This window comes from Leptodactylus fuscus, chromosome 3 (genome assembly GCF_031893055.1).
Source record: "Leptodactylus fuscus isolate aLepFus1 chromosome 3, aLepFus1.hap2, whole genome shotgun sequence".
In the NCBI taxonomy this organism is placed as follows: domain Eukaryota; kingdom Metazoa; phylum Chordata; class Amphibia; order Anura; family Leptodactylidae; genus Leptodactylus; species Leptodactylus fuscus.
In genome coordinates this window covers 189,575,927-189,599,351 of record NC_134267.1, presented here as the reverse complement: position 1 = coordinate 189,599,351, position 23,425 = coordinate 189,575,927, and the positions used below count along the sequence as shown (strand labels likewise).

Genomic DNA, 23,425 nt, shown 5'->3' with positions numbered 1-23,425 from the left:
CCATGAATTGGTCCAAACTGGGCTGTTTAGCGGCTCCCTCCACCATTAATTGGTCCAAACTGGGCTGGTTAGAGGCTCCCTCCACCATGAATTTGCCCAAACTGGGCTGTTTAGAGGCTCCCTCCACCATGAATTTGCCCAAACTGGGCTGGTTAGAGGCTCCCTCCACCATGAATTGGTCCAAACTGGGGTTTTTAGAGGCTCCCTCCACCATGAATTGGTCCAAACTTGGCTGTTTAGAGGCTCCCTCCACCATTAATTGGTCCAAACTGGGCTGGTTAGAGGCTCCCTCCACCATGAATTGGTCCAAACTGGGTTTTTTAGAGGTTCCCTCCACCATGAATTTGCCCAAACTGGGCTGTTTAGAAGCTCCCTCCACCATGAATTGGTCCAAACTGGGCTGGTTAGAGGCTCCCTCCACCATGAATTTCCCAAAACTTGGCTGTTTAGAGGCTCCCTCCACCATTAATTGGTCCAAACTGGGCTGGTTAGAGGCTCCCTCCACCATGAATTTGCCCAAACTGGGCTGTTTAGAGGCTCCCTCCACCATGAATTTGCCCAAACTGGGCTGGTTAGAGGCTCCCTCCACCATGAATTGGTCCAAACTGGGGTTTTTAGAGGCTCCCTCCACCATGAATTGGTCCAAACTTGGCTGTTTAGAGGCTCCCTCCACCATTAATTGGTCCAAACTGGGCTGGTTAGAGGCTCCCTCCACCATGAATTGGTCCAAACTGGGTTTTTTAGAGGCTCCCTCCACCATGAATTGGTCCAAACTGGGGTTTTTAGAGGCTCCCTCCACCATGAATTGGTCCAAACTGGGCTGTTTAGCGGCTCCCTCCACCATTAATTGGTCCAAACTGGGCTGGTTAGAGGCTCCCTCCACCATGAATTTGCCCAAACTGGGCTGTTTAGAGGCTCCCTCCACCATGAATTTGCCCAAACTGGGCTGGTTAGAGGCTCCCTCCACCATGAATTGGTCCAAACTGGGGTTTTTAGAGGCTCCCTCCACCATGAATTGGTCCAAACTGGGCTGTTTAGAGGCTCCCTCCACCATTAATTGGTCCAAACTGGGCTGGTTAGAGGCTCCCTCCACCATGAATTGGTCCAAACTGGGGTTTTTAGAGGCTCCCTCCACCATGAATTGGTCCAAACTGGGGTTTTTAGAGGCTCCCTCCACCATGAATTGGTCCAAACTGGGCTGTTTAGCGGCTCCCTCCACCATTAATTGGTCCAAACTGGGCTGGTTAGAGGCTCCCTCCACCATGAATTTGCCCAAACTGGGCTGTTTAGAGGCTCCCTCCACCATGAATTTGCCCAAACTGGGCTGGTTAGAGGCTCCCTCCACCATGAATTGGTCCAAACTGGGGTTTTTAGAGGCTCCCTCCACCATGAATTGGTCCAAACTTGGCTGTTTAGAGGCTCCCTCCACCATTAATTGGTCCAAACTGGGCTGGTTAGAGGCTCCCTCCACCATGAATTGGTCCAAACTGGGGTTTTTAGAGGCTCCCTCCACCATGAATTGGTCCAAACTGGGGTTTTTAGAGGCTCCCTCCACCATGAATTGGTCCAAACTGGGCTGTTTAGCGGCTCCCTCCACCATTAATTGGTCCAAACTGGGCTGGTTAGAGGCTCCCTCCACCATGAATTGGTCCAAACTGGGGTTTTTAGAGGCTCCCTCCACCATGAATTGGTCCAAACTGGGGTTTTTAGAGGCTCCCTCCACCATGAATTGGTCCAAACTGGGCTGTTTAGCGGCTCCCTCCACCATTAATTGGTCCAAACTGGGCTGGTTAGAGGCTCCCTCCACCATGAATTTGCCCAAACTGGGCTGTTTAGAGGCTCCCTCCACCATGAATTTGCCCAAACTGGGCTGGTTAGAGGCTCCCTCCACCATGAATTGGTCCAAACTGGGGTTTTTAGAGGCTCCCTCCACCATGAATTGGTCCAAACTTGGCTGTTTAGAGGCTCCCTCCACCATTAATTGGTCCAAACTGGGCTGGTTAGAGGCTCCCTCCACCATGAATTGGTCCAAACTGGGGTTTTTAGAGGCTCCCTCCACCATGAATTGGTCCAAACTGGGGTTTTTAGAGGCTCCCTCCACCATGAATTGGTCCAAACTGGGCTGTTTAGCGGCTCCCTCCACCATTAATTGGTCCAAACTGGGCTGGTTAGAGGCTCCCTCCACCATGAATTTGCCCAAACTGGGCTGTTTAGAGGCTCCCTCCACCATGAATTTGCCCAAACTGGGCTGGTTAGAGGCTCCCTCCACCATGAATTGGTCCAAACTGGGGTTTTTAGAGGCTCCCTCCACCATGAATTGGTCCAAACTTGGCTGTTTAGAGGCTCCCTCCACCATTAATTGGTCCAAACTGGGCTGGTTAGAGGCTCCCTCCACCATGAATTGGTCCAAACTGGGTTTTTTAGAGGTTCCCTCCACCATGAATTTGCCCAAACTGGGCTGTTTAGAAGCTCCCTCCACCATGAATTGGTCCAAACTGGGCTGGTTAGAGGCTCCCTCCACCATGAATTTCCCAAAACTTGGCTGTTTAGAGGCTCCCTCCACCATTAATTGGTCCAAACTGGGCTGGTTAGAGGCTCCCTCCACCATGAATTTGCCCAAACTGGGCTGTTTAGAGGCTCCCTCCACCATGAATTTGCCCAAACTGGGCTGGTTAGAGGCTCCCTCCACCATGAATTGGTCCAAACTGGGGTTTTTAGAGGCTCCCTCCACCATGAATTGGTCCAAACTTGGCTGTTTAGAGGCTCCCTCCACCATTAATTGGTCCAAACTGGGCTGGTTAGAGGCTCCCTCCACCATGAATTGGTCCAAACTGGGTTTTTTAGAGGCTCCCTCCACCATGAATTGGTCCAAACTGGGGTTTTTAGAGGCTCCCTCCACCATGAATTGGTCCAAACTGGGCTGTTTAGCGGCTCCCTCCACCATTAATTGGTCCAAACTGGGCTGGTTAGAGGCTCCCTCCACCATGAATTTGCCCAAACTGGGCTGTTTAGAGGCTCCCTCCACCATGAATTTGCCCAAACTGGGCTGGTTAGAGGCTCCCTCCACCATGAATTGGTCCAAACTGGGGTTTTTAGAGGCTCCCTCCACCATGAATTGGTCCAAACTGGGCTGTTTAGAGGCTCCCTCCACCATTAATTGGTCCAAACTGGGCTGGTTAGAGGCTCCCTCCACCATGAATTGGTCCAAACTGGGGTTTTTAGAGGCTCCCTCCACCATGAATTGGTCCAAACTGGGGTTTTTAGAGGCTCCCTCCACCATGAATTGGTCCAAACTGGGCTGTTTAGCGGCTCCCTCCACCATTAATTGGTCCAAACTGGGCTGGTTAGAGGCTCCCTCCACCATGAATTTGCCCAAACTGGGCTGTTTAGAGGCTCCCTCCACCATGAATTTGCCCAAACTGGGCTGGTTAGAGGCTCCCTCCACCATGAATTGGTCCAAACTGGGGTTTTTAGAGGCTCCCTCCACCATGAATTGGTCCAAACTTGGCTGTTTAGAGGCTCCCTCCACCATTAATTGGTCCAAACTGGGCTGGTTAGAGGCTCCCTCCACCATGAATTGGTCCAAACTGGGGTTTTTAGAGGCTCCCTCCACCATGAATTGGTCCAAACTGGGGTTTTTAGAGGCTCCCTCCACCATGAATTGGTCCAAACTGGGCTGTTTAGCGGCTCCCTCCACCATTAATTGGTCCAAACTGGGCTGGTTAGAGGCTCCCTCCACCATGAATTTGCCCAAACTGGGCTGTTTAGAGGCTCCCTCCACCATGAATTTGCCCAAACTGGGCTGGTTAGAGGCTCCCTCCACCATGAATTGGTCCAAACTGGGGTTTTTAGAGGCTCCCTCCACCATGAATTGGTCCAAACTTGGCTGTTTAGAGGCTCCCTCCACCATTAATTGGTCCAAACTGGGCTGGTTAGAGGCTCCCTCCACCATGAATTGGTCCAAACTGGGTTTTTTAGAGGCTCCCTCCACCATGAATTGGTCCAAACTGGGGTTTTTAGAGGCTCCCTCCACCATGAATTGGTCCAAACTGGGCTGTTTAGCGGCTCCCTCCACCATTAATTGGTCCAAACTGGGCTGGTTAGAGGCTCCCTCCACCATGAATTTGCCCAAACTGGGCTGTTTAGAGGCTCCCTCCACCATGAATTTGCCCAAACTGGGCTGGTTAGAGGCTCCCTCCACCATGAATTGGTCCAAACTGGGGTTTTTAGAGGCTCCCTCCACCATGAATTGGTCCAAACTGGGCTGTTTAGAGGCTCCCTCCACCATTAATTGGTCCAAACTGGGCTGGTTAGAGGCTCCCTCCACCATGAATTGGTCCAAACTGGGGTTTTTAGAGGCTCCCTCCACCATGAATTGGTCCAAACTGGGGTTTTTAGAGGCTCCCTCCACCATGAATTGGTCCAAACTGGGCTGTTTAGCGGCTCCCTCCACCATTAATTGGTCCAAACTGGGCTGGTTAGAGGCTCCCTCCACCATGAATTTGCCCAAACTGGGCTGTTTAGAGGCTCCCTCCACCATGAATTTGCCCAAACTGGGCTGGTTAGAGGCTCCCTCCACCATGAATTGGTCCAAACTGGGGTTTTTAGAGGCTCCCTCCACCATGAATTGGTCCAAACTTGGCTGTTTAGAGGCTCCCTCCACCATTAATTGGTCCAAACTGGGCTGGTTAGAGGCTCCCTCCACCATGAATTTCCCAAAACTTGGCTGTTTAGAGGCTCCCTCCACCATTAATTGGTCCAAACTGGGCTGGTTAGAGGCTCCCTCCACCATGAATTTGCCCAAACTGGGCTGTTTAGAGGCTCCCTCCACCATGAATTGGTCCAAACTGGGTTTTTTAGAGGCTCCCTCCACCATGAATTGGTCCAAACTGGGCTGTTTAGAGGCTCCCTCCACCATGAATTTGCCCAAACTGGGCTGGTTAGAGGCTCCCTCCACCATGAATTGGTCCAAACTGGGCTGGTTAGAGGCTCCCTCCACCATGAATTTGCCCAAACTGGGCTGTTTAGAGGCTCCCTCCACCATGAATTGGTCCAAACTGGGTTTTTTAGAGGCTCCCTCCACCATGAATTGGTCCAAACTGGGCTGTTTAGAGGCTCCCTCCACCATGAATTTGCCCAAACTGGGCTGGTTAGAGGCTCCCTCCACCATTAATTGGTCCAAACTGGGCTGGTTAGAGGCTCCCTCCACCATGAATTTGCCCAAACTGGGCTGTTTAGAGGCTCCCTCCACCATGAATTTGCCCAAACTGGGCTGTTTAGAGGCTCCCTCCACCATGAATTGGTCCAAACTGGGTTTTTTAGAGGCTCCCTCCACCATGAATTGGTCCAAACTGGGCTGTTTAGAGGCTCCCTCCACCATGAATTTGCCCAAACTGGGCTGGTTAGAGGCTCCCTCCACCATGAATTGGTCCAAACTGGGCTGGTTAGAGGCTCCCTCCACCATGAATTTGCCCAAACTGGGCTGTTTAGAGGCTCCCTCCACCATGAATTGGTCCAAACTGGGTTTTTTAGAGGCTCCCTCCACCATGAATTGGTCCAAACTGGGCTGTTTAGAGGCTCCCTCCACCATGAATTTGCCCAAACTGGGCTGGTTAGAGGCTCCCTCCACCATTAATTGGTCCAAACTGGGCTGGTTAGAGGCTCCCTCCACCATGAATTTGCCCAAACTGGGCTGTTTAGAGGCTCCCTCCACCATGAATTTGCCCAAACTGGGCTGTTTAGAGGCTCCCTCCACCATGAATTTGCCCAAACTGGGCTGGTTAGAGGCTCCCTCCACCATGAATTGGTCCAAACTGGGTTTTTTAGAGGCTCCCTCCACCATGAATTTGCCCAAACTGGGCTGGTTAGAGGCTCCCTCCACCATGAATTGGTCCAAACTGGGGTTTTTAGAGGCTCCCTCCACCATGAATTTGCCCAAACTGGGCTGGTTAGAGGCTCCCTCCACCATGAATTGGTCCAAACTGGGTTTTTTAGAGGCTCCCTCCACCATGAATTTGCCCACACTGGGCTGGTTAGAGGCTCCCTCCACCATGAATTGGTCCAAACTGGGGTTTTTAGAGGCTCCCTCCACCATGAATTTGCCCAAACTGGGGTGTTTAGAGGCTCCCTCCACCATGAATTTGCCCAAACTCTGCTGGTTAGAGGCTCAATCCACCCTGATTTTCAAAACAAATGTTGGTGCCAACCTCAACTTACTACAAGGGCCAAATTCACTGCTGGTGACAAGCTCTCCTCACTGCAAGTGCCAAATACACATGTTTCAAGGTGTTTTCCTACTGTCAGAGAGGTGGTATTGAGTGTGTAAAGTGTGTAGTTGTTAGGCTGTGATGTTGGGGTAATAGAGGGTCTTTGGTGTGTTAGATGCCCCCAGACATGCTTCCCCTGCTGTCCCAGTGTCATTCCAGAGGTGTTGGCATCATTTCCTGGGGTGTCATAGTGGACTTGGTGACCCTCCAGACACGGATTTGGGTTTCCCCCTTAACGAGTATCTGTTCCCCATAGACTATAATGGGGTTCGAAACCCATTCGAACACACGAACATTGAGCGGCTGTTCGAATCGAATTTCGAACCTCGAACATTTTAGTGTTCGCTCATCTCTAATGTTTATCAATAATAAAAGACAAAAATTATTTGAATAGCCCGAACAAAAAAAGTTGATTGAATATTTCAGCTCACAAAAATTCAGTGAGTACAACAATGTATTTCAAGGAGGCTGCCCTCTAGTGGTCTCCATTTTATAGCATAGTAAAAAGAGTGCGCAAAAGTATTAGTGGTAAAATCTGACGTTTGGTGGTCTACTTTATACACATACTTTTACCCAACAACTGATTACCTTTATTTGGCATCGGATGTAAGATCTTTCCATGTGACTACTGGGTGCAGCTGCCAATATTTCTTGTAGGGATCATCACTGTCCATCACATGACCATGGACTGTTTTTTTTTTGTTTGTTTGTTTTATCCAGTGGAAGAAAACAATGATTCACAACAAGGCGACATCCAGGAACCTTGATGCAGAAAGTATATAGGAAAATTGTAGGACTTTTACATACTTTTTATCTACAAATTAGCATAAAATCAGCTAACTATATAAAACACATAGCTAATAAACACCAAAAATAAAACTGATGAAAAGATAAACAGAGCATTTGACAGCGAGCAAAGTGGTGGGTACTGAGTGCTGGCACTACATAGCCCCCCATTGCAGATGTAAAGACTGCACACTGCTTCCTCCTACTCACCGAATTGATGGAATAGTTTTCGCAGGGTGAGGGATTCCACTTCTGCCTGCAGACTGTCCGTGAGTCAGCATGGCTATAACAGGTCTACACTTCAATGCTGATTTCCCAAGAGCCTGTGCACAGGTAGGAATACCCCTATCCAGTCCACCCGATGTTTCCTGGTATAGTGGGTGCACCTAGCATTAACCTTATGCCATAGCGCCAGTTATTCCCATATATAAAGGGTAGCACCAATACCCATATATATAAAGTAAAAAGCATTATTCTGTATCATGCTGATATATAAAACCAGCAAATAACAATGGCAATTGTTTTTTTTTTCTAAAATAAAAATACCCCTGTCTAAGTTACATAACTATGCAATGGTGACTGAAGAGAAAGAGTTACCCATGGAGCGTCATCCCCCGTGGGTGCCAACTATACGATGTAAACACCTCGCACAACAACAGTAATATCTCCCTGGTTTCCTAGTTATTATTTGCCTGGTCTTTGGTTATTTTCTAGCAGACGTTCATTCCTGCAGTCATATTTCAGCTTTCTCCAGTACTTTGTCATAAAGAAGCATATTCAATATGAGCAGCAAACCAGCACCAGAGGATATTGATCTCGCCCTGAGCCAGAAGAAGAAGAAGGGTATGTTGTCTCCAGTACGGCCTGCACCGTCATCAGACGTCTTACATAGATAGTATACAACTGGGCATATAGCCATATGGGGGCCAGAGTAGGACGCACATCTGAGCCCTGGTGACTTGGGGAGTGCAACAGACCCCTTGTTAAATAAGAGGAGAACAATACTACTGTATGTATGGTACATGTTAATGTGGGGGTAGGAAAGCAGATTGAATAGGGTCCTAGGGATACATTCGCCCATATGCAGCGTGAATGTAATCTTACAGGACACAATCAGAAAATTCTCACCACTAGGCTGGAACTTGAAGCAAGTAATAGATATGTTATAAATAAGCTCATGTTGTTAATATGTCCGGCATGCACGCAGACATACATACATGCAAGACCATAGAGCTACAGGTTAGCCTTATACAGCCTAGCATTAAAAGTTATGTCATACATAGCAACAGCCTTAGTGCCTCAGTAGACATCTCAAGTCTCTAAGGTCTTATGTTTTCCAAAGCTTTGTTATTATAATCCATGTCTTATGAGATCTTAAAGGGTTTATATTGCTTTATAGACTTGGGCTAGATTCACATGAAAGTGGTGCAAAATAGTGAAAGTCAATTTTTCATGGTGCCGGTTTTCACCCATAGATTTCAGCTTATGAAGGGGTCTGTGAAAATGGCTAAAAATAGGACAATAGGACTCATATTTCGACGGTCCGTGACAACAGACCATTAAAATAATGTGAATGTGAATAGCCCCCATTCACTGACAGTGAAACTAATGCTGCCATGTCACATCCGTTAAAAAAACATAGGTCACACAGCCAGTACTCACTGTCATGTGAATTTAGCCTGTCTTTTTGAGAAAACCAGGATTCAAGGTGTAGTCCTTAGTTATGAAGTCCTCATGCTCATTGATAGACATGGCTTGTGAAGGGTAGACTATCTGGTCTAATCCCATACAGAACTACTGCAGCACAAAAATGTTACTACTGTTCAGGATAGAAAGCCTTAAATGAAAAATGGGTCAGTATGTCATATAACCTAAGAAAATGTCATGTTACATTGACATGTGCTACCTCCTAAACATTGTTGCATACAAAGTGAACCTCTTTATGGCAACAATATTACGTAAAGACAGTTACCTCTTTCAGCAGAATACCATGCACTGTCACACTGCAAAAGTTGTACCGGAATGGTTTGAGGACATGACAAAGAGATGTTGACTTGGCCTCCAAATTCCAATATCTCAATTGAATTGAACATCTGTGCAATCAAGTAAAATCCATGGAAGTTCCATCTTGCAACTAAGGCTACATTCACCGGGTGTACGTCTGGCATACATCTATCAGAAAGTGCTGGACGAAACAGTGCTGAAAACCTGACTTTTCTGTCTAGTGACTTGAGTAACAAAAAACAAAACAGACACCCAGTGGAACTCATTATAGTCACTGAGGTCCCTCGAGATCCATTCATGTCTGTCATTTTTTACAATCCATTGTTGCCCATTTTTTCATTCTTTTGGTTCTCCAAAATCCAAGCACAGATATGAATGCATTTTATCAGGACTTATGCTAGGTTTATACTGGTATTGTCTGTCCATTGTTCAACCGCAACTACCGTATTTTTCGCACTATAAGACGCACCGGACCATAAGACGCACTAAGGTTTTAGAGGAGGAAAATAGGGGGAAAAAAAAATTTAAGCAAAAAAAATTGGTAAAATATTTAATAATCTAATAATATAATATTTCACCAATGTAAATAGAACCGGGGGTTTTCGGACACAGGGATACCAAATGTGTATGTGTTTCAACAGTAATGTTTTTGTTTTATATGTATTCTAGGGATATGGGGGTTATTTGAACATATATATATATATATATATATATATATATATATATATATATATACATATATATATATTGTTTTAATTAAAATTGTTTCATGCACTTTGTGCACAGGTTTGGCATCCATGGATGGAAAGTGAAAACCCTGCAGTGAAGCTATGCAAGAAGAGAAAAAGGGGCGGGCCAGACGGGTGAAGGAGGTGTGGTTTTCTAAGCAAACTTGAAAACACGCCTCTTTCACCCGTCTGGCTTGTCCCTCCTTCACTGCCTCTCAGATCTTGCTCCTGCAATGAAGCCACACAGGCAGGGAAGTGGGGGCGGGCCAGACGGGTGAAGGAGGCGTGGTTTCAAGCTTGCCGAGAAAACCACGCCTCCTTCTCCCATCTGGCCCGCCCCTCCTTCCCTGTCTGTGTGGCTTCATTGCAGGAGCCAGATCTGAGAGGCAGTGAAGGAGGGGCGGGCCAGACGGGAGGAGGCGTGGTTTTCTCGGCAAGCTTGAAACCACGCCTCCTTCACCTGTCTGGCCCGCCCCTACTTCCCTGACTCTCATATCTCGCTCCTGCAATGACGCGACACAGACAGGGAAGGAGGGGCAGACCAGGCAGGCACTGTGCTGCTCTGCTTTTGATTCGCACAGTCGGGACACAGACGCTGCACACGCTGCATTCGGACTATAAGACACACACACATTTTCCTCCCATATTGGGAGGAAAAAAAGTGCATCTTATAGTCCAAAAAATACGGTACATATGGACCCCATTGATTATAATGGATTCCATTGGGTTTCTGTTATATAATTGATAGTGGAGGGAAAAAAAATCTATGTGAGCAGGATTTTTCAGTCCACTGATTTCAGGTAGACATTGCGATGGAGACTCCGGTGCAAATGTGTACTGTGAGAACAATCTGCTCTAAATATCACCGCATTGGTGTCCAAATTAGTAGAGTTGGTATATGAGTGGTTTAGAGGAACAATTATTGCAATTATGTGCCTGAAGGCCCCTTCACACGGAGTAAACGCACGTGTATTTTGGCAAAATACACGTGTAAAAATACAAGTGTAAAAATAAGACTCCCATTGACTTCAATGACATTTTTCACATGTATTTTTACACGTGTATTTTGCCAAAATACATGTGTGTTTACTCCGTGTGAAGGGGCCCTCATATGGATTTTGGTCTTCAATGGCAGATAGGGGTGTTTTTATACATTGTAAGTGGGGTTATACATTGCATAGACAAAGAGAAGGTGCGATTAGTATAATTAACATAATATGATTGGCTATAAAGTTGTCACATAAATTTTTGAACATAACTATTGGATATGGCACAGACAAGAAGTTTCATCCCATTGTAAATAACAGTTTTCTGCAAAGGAGGGGGGTGAGCTCTGGGCAGTGCCCGAGAAATGAATGTAAGATGGAGAACAGACACAAGTTGGCATCCTCCACATTTCCCGCCTTTTCTAAATGATATAACCCATACCCAGAGTATGTTAGGAGCTGCTAATAAGACCCTGAGGACTTTTCCAGAAGCTTCACTTCAATCCCCAAGGATATGTTATATTATTTACATACCTCTCAGTTTAACACCACCAGAGGGATGCCTTCACCATCACGTTTGTTTGTGTGCCTAACCATCCCACGTGGTGTTAACGCTGCAGCTTGGCCATGGCAGAAAAAAAGTGGCATTTTACAGTCCCTGCAAAGTGGATAGGATTTTAGCAAATCCCATCCAAGCACTGCTGAAATACATCTTTTATATTTGAGGACATGGATACCAACTTATCTCCACTACTTATAATGTTCTGAATTTGTAACTTAATATTAAGCAAAGTATTGTCTCCTTGATCTCGGGTCTCTTCTGTGATATATCTTTTAGTCCCTTCAGTGTATACATTGTTCCAGGTAATGATAAGGACTCACCATATACTGTAAGAAGGTAATAGTCTTGCTTGCCCATAGTATATAACTGATATTATATACACATTCAGAGAATGGAACCGTAAAGTAGTGTCACTATTGACCACTATACATGCATGCTGTGGCCTTATCTCTACAAACATTAAGAACTAACTAGAATCTATAACTACAAATGGACATATGTTATCAGTATATTGTAACCTACAAGGCTCATATGTTCCTGACTGCTGACCGCAAACCAATCTTTCTGTTGTCTCTACACATGTTGACTTCTCATGTATGGTATTTTTAGTACATAGTAACTACTGGCCACAGACTAACAACCACCACAATAGGCAAGACAATACATTCACACAATATAGTACTAGACATAATTTCATATTATTATGACACATTGTCATTACATCTTACTTCTCCTGGACGTATTTCCATCCATGAATTTTTCCTTCCTGATAACCATAGGTTAACCCTTTATCCAAACATTTGGATTTGGGCACAAACAGTAAAATGTTCAATTGCTCGTACAGTCATCATGTGTTTTCGTTCCCAAGTGTAATAGCAGCAATGCATCATAGTGCTGTTGTTAACATTTACTTACAATTGCCACTCACACTCTCCACAACCCAATAATACCCAAATTGTCCAAATTTCAATGGATGAGAGAGAAAGTGATATTCCATATAGTGCAAGTGTATTTAAAAATTAGTGTAAAGTTATCTCGCCTTCTGTCTGTATTGGCTCCTTCCGGTCATCCTCTCAATGATTCAACTCCATAGAAGGACCAATCAACAATTATTTGCTCTTTCCTAAAGTCTTTAAAGGGGAATCCTGGGGGTTCTAGATTTCCCTTGAGACCACAGAATCACCAGTGCAGTAACCTTTTTACAATGGCTGACATGAGTCCAGCTACTTTTTACTTCCAAATTGACAGAAGTGGGTGTTATCAGCAATTCTTGGAAGGGTTCGTCATACATCAGGTCAAGGCTCTTACTTATGTGTCTTTTTACCACCACAGAGTCTCCTAGTTTCTGGTTTGATCCTTTAACTTTTTCAGAGTCTGGAAAAAAAAACTATAGAAATTGTTGTGCACTTTTTATTAACAATTGTGATCTCCCCATGGCCTCCATAATTCCTCTCATTACTTGTCCAGTAAAATGATTTGTGTTATCACTTTCGATGGTCTTGGGGATCCCATACCTGCACAATACTTTTGTCAGTAGTTTATCTGCAGTTCCTTTTGCGATGGATTTCTGGACCAGAAATGCCTCAGGTCATCCTGAAAAGAGATCAACACACACAAGCACGTACTTATACCTCCCCACCTTTGGTAACTGTATAGTTAACCTGCAATCTTTGAAAGGGCTTCAGGGTGTGTTTCTGAGAAATCTTTACGTTTTGGCCTATAGTGTGCCTGGCTCATGTTATGTAGGCTTACACATATCTGGCTGCAGTTATGCTAAAACCTGGAGCTACCCATCATTTGTTTACTAGGTCATATAAGGCTTGGTTTTTGAGTGGTGTTCTTGAGACTTCCTATCTTGACAAGGACAGTCCCAATCTGACCCTGTGGCTATCCCTAGTAAGCTAAGTCTGTTCAAAGATCCCATTTGGGATCTAACGTGTTGTTCTATCTAGAGCCTCACAATTTGAGGAAATCACACAGTAGCCCTGGGCTACAACTTTCTCCTTTACCACAACTCAGAGTAGACGGGTGGTGAGGTAACCTATCCTTAACAACTTTCAACATGGTACAAAACATAAACAAACCAAATGGGATGCATCCCAAAAACACTGCAGAAAATCTCTACATTGTCCATTCTTCTCAAATACAGATACTTTATAAACAGGGTTCTTAAAAATACCAGAGGAGTTACTTTTCCTAAAACTAACCCACGTTAAACAACCATAATGCAAGTGATAAGGATAAAATTCCTAACCTTGCAGCTGTGTTTTGGATCATTTTACAACTTTCCTTGTTGCCAGGTTGTCTCTGTCCGCTTATACAAGTGAATAGCAAGCCACCTCCAGCCCCATGTTGGGCGCCAATTTCTGTAGCCTAAGTTAAATGCTGTACGTTCAAGAAACTTTCCATGACTCAATATTACAAGTAAACGTACTGAAGATTCTAAAATATTTTATAGAAAAATTCTTCTTTCTTCACTTATTAGGCTACAAATTTTAATTCCTTTAAAACAGGAAAATCTTCATAAATGCATACAGTCTGTGTGTGGTTATCACATCTCAGCAGTGAGCTGTGTTGCTGAGATCAGTCTCCAGCTTAATTTAATAATAAAAGTTGATAATTTTCTCTCTGAATAACTATATGTTATCTTTTTTGTCCAGAAGTTGAAGATATGGCTTATGTAAAAAGTGGCTGGCTGCTGCGGCAAAGTAAGTAATATGTTATTTGCACTTTGAGGCCTCTTGGTTGGTTTAAAGGGGATGATTATTTTGTTATGACCTGAATCTGTACATAGTGAGACTGAACATACACTTCAGATTGATTCATTTGGCCTCCTCCAGTAATGCCACCTGAACTCTTCGATATACATGCACATTTGGTTTGGCTGAGCATGCATGTATTCTCAATACGGAGAACGGATTAAACCACTGCTGGATACAACAAAAAGGTTAAAAATAATGACAAAAATGATATTTTTTTCCTATAATTATTGTCTGGATGTTTCAATCACTATATTTTGACGCCATCTTAAATGTCTCCCCAGGTAGCATTTTGAAAAGGTGGAAGAAGAATTGGTTTGATCTATGGACAAATGGATACTTGATATATTATAATGACCAGGATAGAGAAGACATGGAGGATAAAATCCTCATGCAGTTAGACTGTATTGCTATCCGGAGGGGCAATGACTGCAAAGGTATTAAGGACTATTTTTGTCTGTGAGCAATTGTGACCTACTGTACATATTTACGTTGGTTGGTGCCTTTGTATAGTCAATAGTCATATTGAAGAAAAAAACGCTAAATTTCACTAGTATGCCAATATTTCTAAAAGTTATATTATCACCCGCAGAGACAAACTTTTCCTCCCCCTAATCCAGTGACATACCTATGGGGCCTGTGGGGGGATGATCTTCTGCTGCTTTCCAGCACTATTACACTTCATATTCCTGGAGCCATGACTAGGGGGAGCACAGGAAATATTTACAGCTACAATGACTGGTATCTGTAATTATTCGTAGGCACTGAGCTCCCCCTAGTGGGAACTGCTGTGATAGGGTATATTATGTGAGAGCTAATTCGTACAAGTAGCTACTTTTGCTCGTTTGTACTGCATTTGCAACTTCTCTTAAAAAGGGGGCCGAGAGGGGATGGTGGTTGACTCGCCAACCAATTTACTGCTCCAAATAATGGCTTAATAGCTGAAATGTACAGCAGCCCCCTCATGGTTTAGATTTCAATTACTGGTGCATGACCACTTGAGAGGTGCCAAAATTATTAAGAGGTATAAACCATGGTACTCGGAATGGAGCAGCATACTAACAGAGCAACTGGGTGATGTAGAGTGTGAGTTTTATACAGGGTCGGACTGGCCCACCGGGGGGACCGGGGAATCCCCCGATGGGCCCCAAACCTTGATTATTAGACCTCATTATTGGGCCCTTTATGGGGCCCTACCGGACCTCCACGGCCTTGTTTTAAACCCACTTACCCCTCCTCGATCCTGGCCAGGGCCCTTCCCCTGTACGTGTTACGCATTACGCATTACGTCATCACAACAGCTCATCTATAGGGGTCCTGGCGGAGTGCCGCTAAAAACAATTCCACTGGTGGGCCCTAGACACCCCAGTCCAACCCTGGTTTTATATTATTGGAAAACTTCGTTGACTTTATAAATACATAATGGGGGACCTTCACTACATTTCACTATGGGGCTCTATGATATCTGTATACACATCTGTCCTCAGTATGATTGTTGTTGTGTGCACTCATTTCAAAGTCTCTTGTTACACTTTTTCCACTGTACCATTAGATGTTTGATGGTATTAATGTCAGGGCCACGTGTGGGTTAACGTCGGCAAAAGCAAACTCAGCAAACCAATTTTTATAGATTTTACTTTGTTTAGTGCTAAACCACATTCTGAATTTTATGTTCAAAACCAAGTAACATACTATAGTACATAGACAAGTCCCCTATACTACATGCTATGTGCCTGGCATCTCAGGTTCAATCACTTATACGGAATAATTTGATATTTTGTTGTTTTAATTATTTTATTTTATACTTTAGATGTGCATTTACCAGAAGGGAAATCCAAGGACTGCTGTCTGCAGATCATATGTCATGAAGGAAAAGTGATAAATCTCATTGCGGAAAGTGTGGATGACTGCTTGTATGTATCTGTTTCAATGGAAATAAACTGTACCATGCAGAAAGTATTAAATATATCTAATTGTCACACCAAGCACCTCCCTGCAACTATAAAGAGAATTATTCCAGCTCTTTACGTCATTTAATAGGGGCACGGATTCTGGAACAGTTGGAATTTTTCCTGCAGCCCCCCTGTTAGTTTTGGTGCCTGATATACTATTTAGTCTCTGTACTGTCAGGAGGGCGGTGTCAGGCAGGAGCAGACAAGGGGTGTGATTCTGAGCTCTGACACTGGCTGCCTCTGATTGGAGCTCTGAATCACACCCCCTGCCTGACATTACAGACCTCAACTAGCACATCAGGCTAACTGCGCTTGGGAATGGTAGAGGCTAGAGAAAAAATTCCAACTGTGCAGGAAACAATGAAATAGAGCCTAGTAACAGATGCTAAGAACTTGAAATGGTGGAGGTGGTGAAAGGTCCTCTTTATTAATTTGCATTTGCTCTGTAGAACTAGTGAGGCCACATCTCTAAATTATGGAAAGTGCTGGGGTGAGTTTAGACATCCAAATTATACTGTGGAATTGAGTTGTAGCAAGATTCCCAGCAACAAAAATTCTGTACATGCCACCTTACATTGCTGCATTAGGATCTTACCACTGTGAGAGGACTTAGCATCCCTGCAAGACGGGGTTGAGCTGCCATGGTTTATGAACATACTTGTATGAAACTCCATTGAACCCTCTTAGGAATACCCTAGCGAAACACGTTGGGAGGAGATTTACAGCCAGTAGAGCAAGACAGGGCCAGATTCTGGGGCTGCTCTTGTAGGGGCAGGAAATATAAGAAGGGTTTTAGGGATAACACCAGGGCTAGACTCCTAATGTTCTTACTAACCTGACGCCTGTTTCCCCACCTATTCCCAGATAATCCCCCATTGTCTGGGTTGTCGATAAGACATTTCCACTTTATTTGATGATATAGTATTATGATTTTATAGTTTCATTTGGGCTCATTTATATATTGTATTAAAAGTTAAGTTTTAGAACTAGTGATCCATGCTTAGTTGTATACATGTCACCTTATCCTGACATGGTTAATTATTATTTTTTTCAGAGCCTGGGAAACCGCTCTGCAGGATGCCAAAACTAAAACAGTATGTATTATTTGTAAATCTTTTCGGTATGCTACAATTTGTACGACTTGTGAAGGTAGTCACAGAGAGCTACAGTGCAGAAAGTGACTTGTTCTTAAAGGGGTGGTCCTGGCCCAAATACATTTTTCATACTGATGATATGACCTATATTCAGGATAAGTTATTAGTATAAGATCTGTGGGGGTATGACACCTGGACCCCACACCTATCAGCTGTTCTGGCAGTGTTTTGCACCAGAAGCTATAGCAGTGGACGGGGTGCACATGCAGATTCTCCTATTCAAGTATTAGGAGCAGTGCGGCACTTCCTTGGAACATCACTATTCAGGGGAAGGGGCTGCTGCTCTGCTCCTATTACTTAAACAGTATCAACCTACAGGGGCTTCCCATTCATTGCTATATATTCTGGCACAAAGGCAGCTGATTTGGGCAGGGTTTGGGTGTTGCACCCCCACAGATCACGCACTGATAATTAGAGATGAGCGAGTAGTGTTCGATCAAGTAGGTGTTCGATCGAATACTACGGTATTCGAAATACTCGTACTCAATCAAACACTACTAGCTGTTCAAAGTTTAAGGTTTGATGCAGAACCAGCGTTGATTGGCAGAATGCTATACATTCTGCCAATCAACGCTGGTTCTTCTCTTACCTTTAGAAGTCTTCTCTGTGCAGCGTCCCCGCGGCGTCTTCCGGCTGGAATTCACTCTGCCTAGGCATCCGGCCTTGGCAGAGCCGACTGGGCATGCGTCGTGCGCTCAGGCGTCGTGCCGGGCAGAGCCGACCGCGCATGCGCAGTCGTCTCTGCCTAGGCCCCGATGCCTAGGCAGAGTGAATTCCAGCCGGAAGACGCCGCGGGGGCGCTGCGCCAGGAGAAGACTTCAAGGAGAATCCAGCCCGACCGTCACTCATGGACTTGGTAAGTATAATTTTATTGAATTTTGCGTACCCCTGAAACGAGCATTTCCCCCCATAGACTATAATGGGGTTTGAAATCCGTTCGAACAGTCGAACAGTGTGCGGCTGTTCGAATCGGATTTCGAACCTAGGACATTTTAGTGTTCGCTCATCTCTACTGATAATCTATCCTGTAGATCAACAATATGAAAACTCGATTTGGAATCTTATCTTAGTGGACTAACAGTTATGTGCTAGCTCTTCCATCACATGAGCCTTACAAATCACAATTGCATTTTATTCTTAGTATATTCTGCCCCAACCTCTACTCTACGATGAAGCTGTCCTTGGTCCTGCTCCTCCTTACAATGATGTTGATGCACCTCCAGTAAGTCATCAAAATTTTGGATTTTGTGCTTTGTACTTACCTTTACTGACTGATTTGTCATCTATGACATGACACTGCACCTTAGCAGTATAGTAACTAGAGTACAGATGGGTCCTTTCTTAACCTTTCTCGTCGATAAACAGATTCAGAGACATGTGGTCATGGATGGACAGATTCAGAGACATGTGGTCATGGATGGACAGATTCAGGGACATTTGGTGTTAGAAAAAGGAACATGATTTGACTATACACTGTCATGAGACGTTTATTCTATGTGTCTGTGTAGCCATGCAGTGGTTACGATGTCATTTGTAGCCATCATGTCACATTACTGTATTGATTTACTTTCATCAGACATTGGAATCTGTGACCATCTTGGAGCAAAGTTAGTGGTGGACACATCTTTAGTAATGTTGTCTGTAAAAACAACAGGTTCTAGTGAAGACATCTGCACTGACTTAGACTCTGTCTCCCAGGGTAGTGTGAGGGTTAGGTAGCTTGTTCTTCACTCTCTGTTATCTGCCAGATTCTGAATTTCTGGGAATTGTTGTAGAAGACAGCTGCAATCACAAACACAGTTCTTAGTTAGTAGCCGGCCACCCGGACGATTGGCCCCTACATACCTGATGCATGAGTCTCTAGAATGCTATTTGTATTTGCTTGAGCTATTCCACTCAATTTGAAAATGTTTGTTATACCTACTTTTTCAACCCTTGTTACAGATGTTATAAAATTAATGTAAAACTTTCAATAAAATGAGAATTTAAAACAAAACAAACACAGTTCTTAAATGATGTATGGCACTTTGCTTGTTATTCAGTGAAGAGGATGAATGTCGCGGCTTCTTCAAGCAACCACATATGAAAATAGCAATAACATAAAGTATTCTTATAAAGACAGTTATCAGGTGCTGAGCCTATGTCATATAGTAAAGGTCTAACCGTAATATTATATTGTCATTATCAGCCGTACGGATATGAGCAGTATCCTGGGGACTATCCGGTTCAGGGATCCCAAGTAATCTATACAAGGGATGGACAGACATATGCTGCTTACCCCTATCCCCAACAAGGTAAGTGAAAAAGCTGAAACAAACATTTTTGGTTAAACATTAATGGAGTTTTGGATATGCAGCAGATGCAGTAAAATCATAGGTTAGGCTATGTTCACATCTGCAATGTTCTATCCATTCCACTGGTTCTTCACAGGACCAGAAGAATGTTAAAACCTTCTAATAGTGGACAACAACAGATCCTGAGGGACGCCATTGGCTATAACGGGGCCTGTTATTTTTTCACAGACAACGGTGAACAAAAAAATCTGAGTTGCGTGACTTTTTTGTCTCGGATTTCTGCCCAACTCTTGGGTCTGTGTGGTTTCCATTCAGTTTCTGCATGTAAAATGCAGAGAGAAATGTGCTGGTTGCATTTTTCATGTGGATCGGGGAACAGAATTCCCGAATGCAGATGTGAACCAGGCCTCAGACAGTTTAAATACATCAACAATATTGAAAACTGTTGCAGATTTTCTATTGTGTTCAGTGTCTGGAGGTGAATTTGCCCTTAGGACATTCAGGGTTGAGTCATCTTTGGCGTCATGGCCACTAATGTAGACGATTGCCAGTAAAAACGTAGTTTGTATTTTACCCCGGCCCTATGTGGAGCTTCATACATAATTCTACAAGCTCTGGCTTCACAACTTCCAGCGTTCCTTCTTGTTCAGTGTCTGGTTCTGAGTTTTCTCTTAATAGATTTAGCGTTGTGTCATATATAATGCGATGGGCACTAAGAAAAATGAATGCCAGTGAAATGTAGCCTGTATTATACTCCATTTCTGTCTGGAGCTGCATACACAATTCTTCATGTGCATGCTTCACATCATCCAGCATTCCCCGGTGTTCAGTGTCTGGTTGTGAGTTTGCTCTTCCAGTTGTGGAGTCTTTTGAAAATGAATGTCAGTGAGAAGGTAGACCATGCTGACCTTTACTCCGCTCCCCAGTATTTATTGTCAGGGGTGCCAGCCCCTACTGTGCCCTGATCCTATATAATATCTATTGTCCCCAAAGAAGAAAACCAAGGAAAATATAGTAAGAAAAGAGGTGAAATATTCTGTGCCGCATTCCTTTCACCCATTTTACCTTTATTAACCCTCTAGGAGCCGGAGCGACTAATCACATCATCATCAGAGAGAGATACTATGACAATGATGGAGACCTGGCTATGGGAATGTTGGCTGGAGCGGCTACAGGGATGGCTCTGGGATCTCTCTTCTGGGGATTTTAGAGACGATATTCATCTCAAAGCTTTAATTTATTACATTTTAGAATTGTACAATTGTTTGCAAATCTAGTTTGTACAGAATAACTAAAATACTAGCTCAGGTAATACCATGTTGTGTCAGCTTTATACTGGAAGGGATATTGGTGGAAGGGCTATTTTTGTATCATAGTATAACATGTGTAGCTTGTGTTGTGACTTGTATAACATGTGTAGCTTGTGTTGTGACTTGTATGACATGTGTAGCTTGTGTTGTAACTTGTATAACATGTGTAGCTTGTGTTGTGACTACTTGTATAAAGAGGATTTACAGTTTTAGTACTTAATAGACTAATGGGTTAAAAGTTTTTGGTGTGAATTGTAATGAATATGTAAGGACCACACGCCTTCTGCCCACTTTTTGAGGAAAAAAAACATGATTTGCTCAAAAAGGGATTTGAAAATATTTATGATGTTTTTATTCCAGAAAACTGGTTTAGGGGCATGAAGAGTTCCCATTAGTGATATCTGTGTCCACATTTTGGCTCCTGAGCTGCAGATGTGGACACAGATATGTAATAAAATACATCCTCAGATCTTCAGTGAAGTCTTGAAGATCGAAGAATTCTAGACCTTTGGGTAGGGATCCAAGCCTTTGGGGTGAGTTCACACGGAGTAAAGTGCAAAATCGAGGCCGCAAAATAGCGCCGCGTATACGATCCCGGCTCCCATTGAAATCAATGGGAGCGTATACGGCCCTCAAAATCTCACGCGGCGTATACATGCCACATCATGCGGCACTTTACTCCATGTGAACTCACCCTTAGTATGATGAGCTTTTAACCCTTACTGTACACTGTCCAGGAGACACTTTATCTAGTATATTAGGGAAATGCATTATAGTTTAGAAGCAGGACCAACAATGGTGGGAATAAAATCTAATTCTACAGTGAATAACATCGGCACACCGCAGGTGCCATAGTGCCCATAGGAGCTGCTGCGTGAATTCTACTCCCAGAATACCGACCACCATATACAGCAAATAGACAATGGTGACTGATACAACTCCTTTGTACAATTGGTAAAGTGACTGCAAACCGTACAAGTTTTGTAACTCTGTTACTCTGGTTATAACAGGAATTTACTGTGCATTATATATAGACAAGGCTGGTAATACAGATTTATCGAGGACTGATGGAGCGGTGTCTTATAAGAACATAATAACATATTATGCTTTACCTGCATTCCTCTATACTATAATATTACATAAAATAAATGCTATATATTGCATCAAGTTTCTCAGTTTGTTTATTTAACAAAAATGTAATATTCATAATTACAAATAAATGTATCATGAAGCTATAGGTCTGTACTGTAAATTCTGGGAACAAAAATGATCACGTTTTATTACAGTTTTCTTTAACCTATTGGTATTGAGTAATTCTGATATTTCTACAGTTTTCTTCAGCACAAACAGTAACTGCATGATAATACATAATCTCAGAAGTCTGAGAGACTGTACAACAATAAATTATTAAGAGATAGGTCATAACGGGATAGTTTATAAAAGCTAGATTGGTGGTGGCCCATCCTCTAGGAACCCAAATGATTACCAGAATGCCCCTCAGTCATCACAGCCAGGAGAAGTTACATGCAGTGATGGTTGAGCATGCATGGGACGTCTCCATTCACTATGTATGGGACTGATGGAGACCTCAGCTATATTCCCTCCATCAGTCCTATACACTTTGAAAGAAAAAGCAGTACGTATACTCACCTGCCATTCCATTCAAACGTCTCTGCCAGTGGTTTTGAAGCTAAGGCAAACAGAAGACAGGGGACCCCACTAAACTAGTATTTATCACCTTTCCAATGACGAGATCATAACTTGTTTTAAGGAGTTGTCCGGGATTATAAAATTAGGTGCAGACAGCCAGGGAGGGTTACAAAATAAAAACATATTCATACTTGTATCCTCCTCTCTGTACCTGTCGGTGCTGACTGTCCTCACTGCCTCTGTTTGTTTTAACTGTATGCTTATTGAAAAATTAATAAAGACAGAATCACATCAGAATATAAAATGCGGTGAAACAGAAGAAAATCGTACAGATGCAATATAGGAAATAAAACTGTCCACAAGAACCTTGTAGTGGAGAGTCAAAGTGGCAATGAAATACACTGAAAAACGTATAGAAAGAAACGTTTAAAGAACTGTCTACAAATAATAAGAACAACACAGAGGGAGACACATGAGGGAGGTAAGGGGAAGAGACGGTAGTCAAGGTGGGGCCAGCAAATAGGACAGTGATCCATGACCATCATATGTTCAGACGCTCTCAGTGGACCGAGACTGATAATAAGTATCCCAAGGTTCTCAGACCAAGTGGAACTTTTCCAAGGAATAAAGAGCTGCTACTCTGATGTATACAGAACCATTGCCACAGTGACCTGTCTCCGCTGTATATGGCTGAGAGCAGTTATTGACTGCAGCAGTCCTGTCAATGTCATGTCATGGCTGCAGCTAGCCTATATGCAAACACAGTGGCGGCAGCCAGCACAGTCTCCAGGCCCACTGATTTTATAGGGATGAGAAATGACTACAGTGTTACATGTAAGCCACTATGTTTCCTTTTCACCTCAATTGTCTGCGGGGCCCTGTACGGAGCCACCACTCATCACTGTATAGTGATAATATCTGTATACCTGAGTTGGGGTCCCACTTGGACCTGTTTGCCCTCCTGTGCTGAACCC

The 23,425-nt window shown here is 43.8% G+C and overlaps 1 protein-coding gene across 1 annotated transcript in view; it reads left to right on the top strand.

The window, feature by feature from the left end:
* The window catches only part of PLEKHB2 (pleckstrin homology domain containing B2), a 35,574-nt gene extending 13,610 nt beyond the window's left edge, over nt 1-21,964 (top strand). Inside the window, exons 2-8 of the mRNA XM_075268936.1 lie at nt 13,993-14,040; nt 14,376-14,528; nt 15,902-16,004; nt 17,098-17,137; nt 18,339-18,419; nt 19,386-19,491; nt 20,574-21,964. Of these exons, the coding sequence (XP_075125037.1) occupies nt 14,004-14,040; nt 14,376-14,528; nt 15,902-16,004; nt 17,098-17,137; nt 18,339-18,419; nt 19,386-19,491; nt 20,574-20,701 (648 nt within the window). The 5' untranslated portion in view covers nt 13,993-14,003 and the 3' untranslated portion in view covers nt 20,702-21,964. The remainder of the gene's footprint in view (nt 1-13,992; nt 14,041-14,375; nt 14,529-15,901; nt 16,005-17,097; nt 17,138-18,338; nt 18,420-19,385; nt 19,492-20,573) is intronic.
* Nucleotides 21,965-23,425: the final 1,461 nt, after the last annotated feature.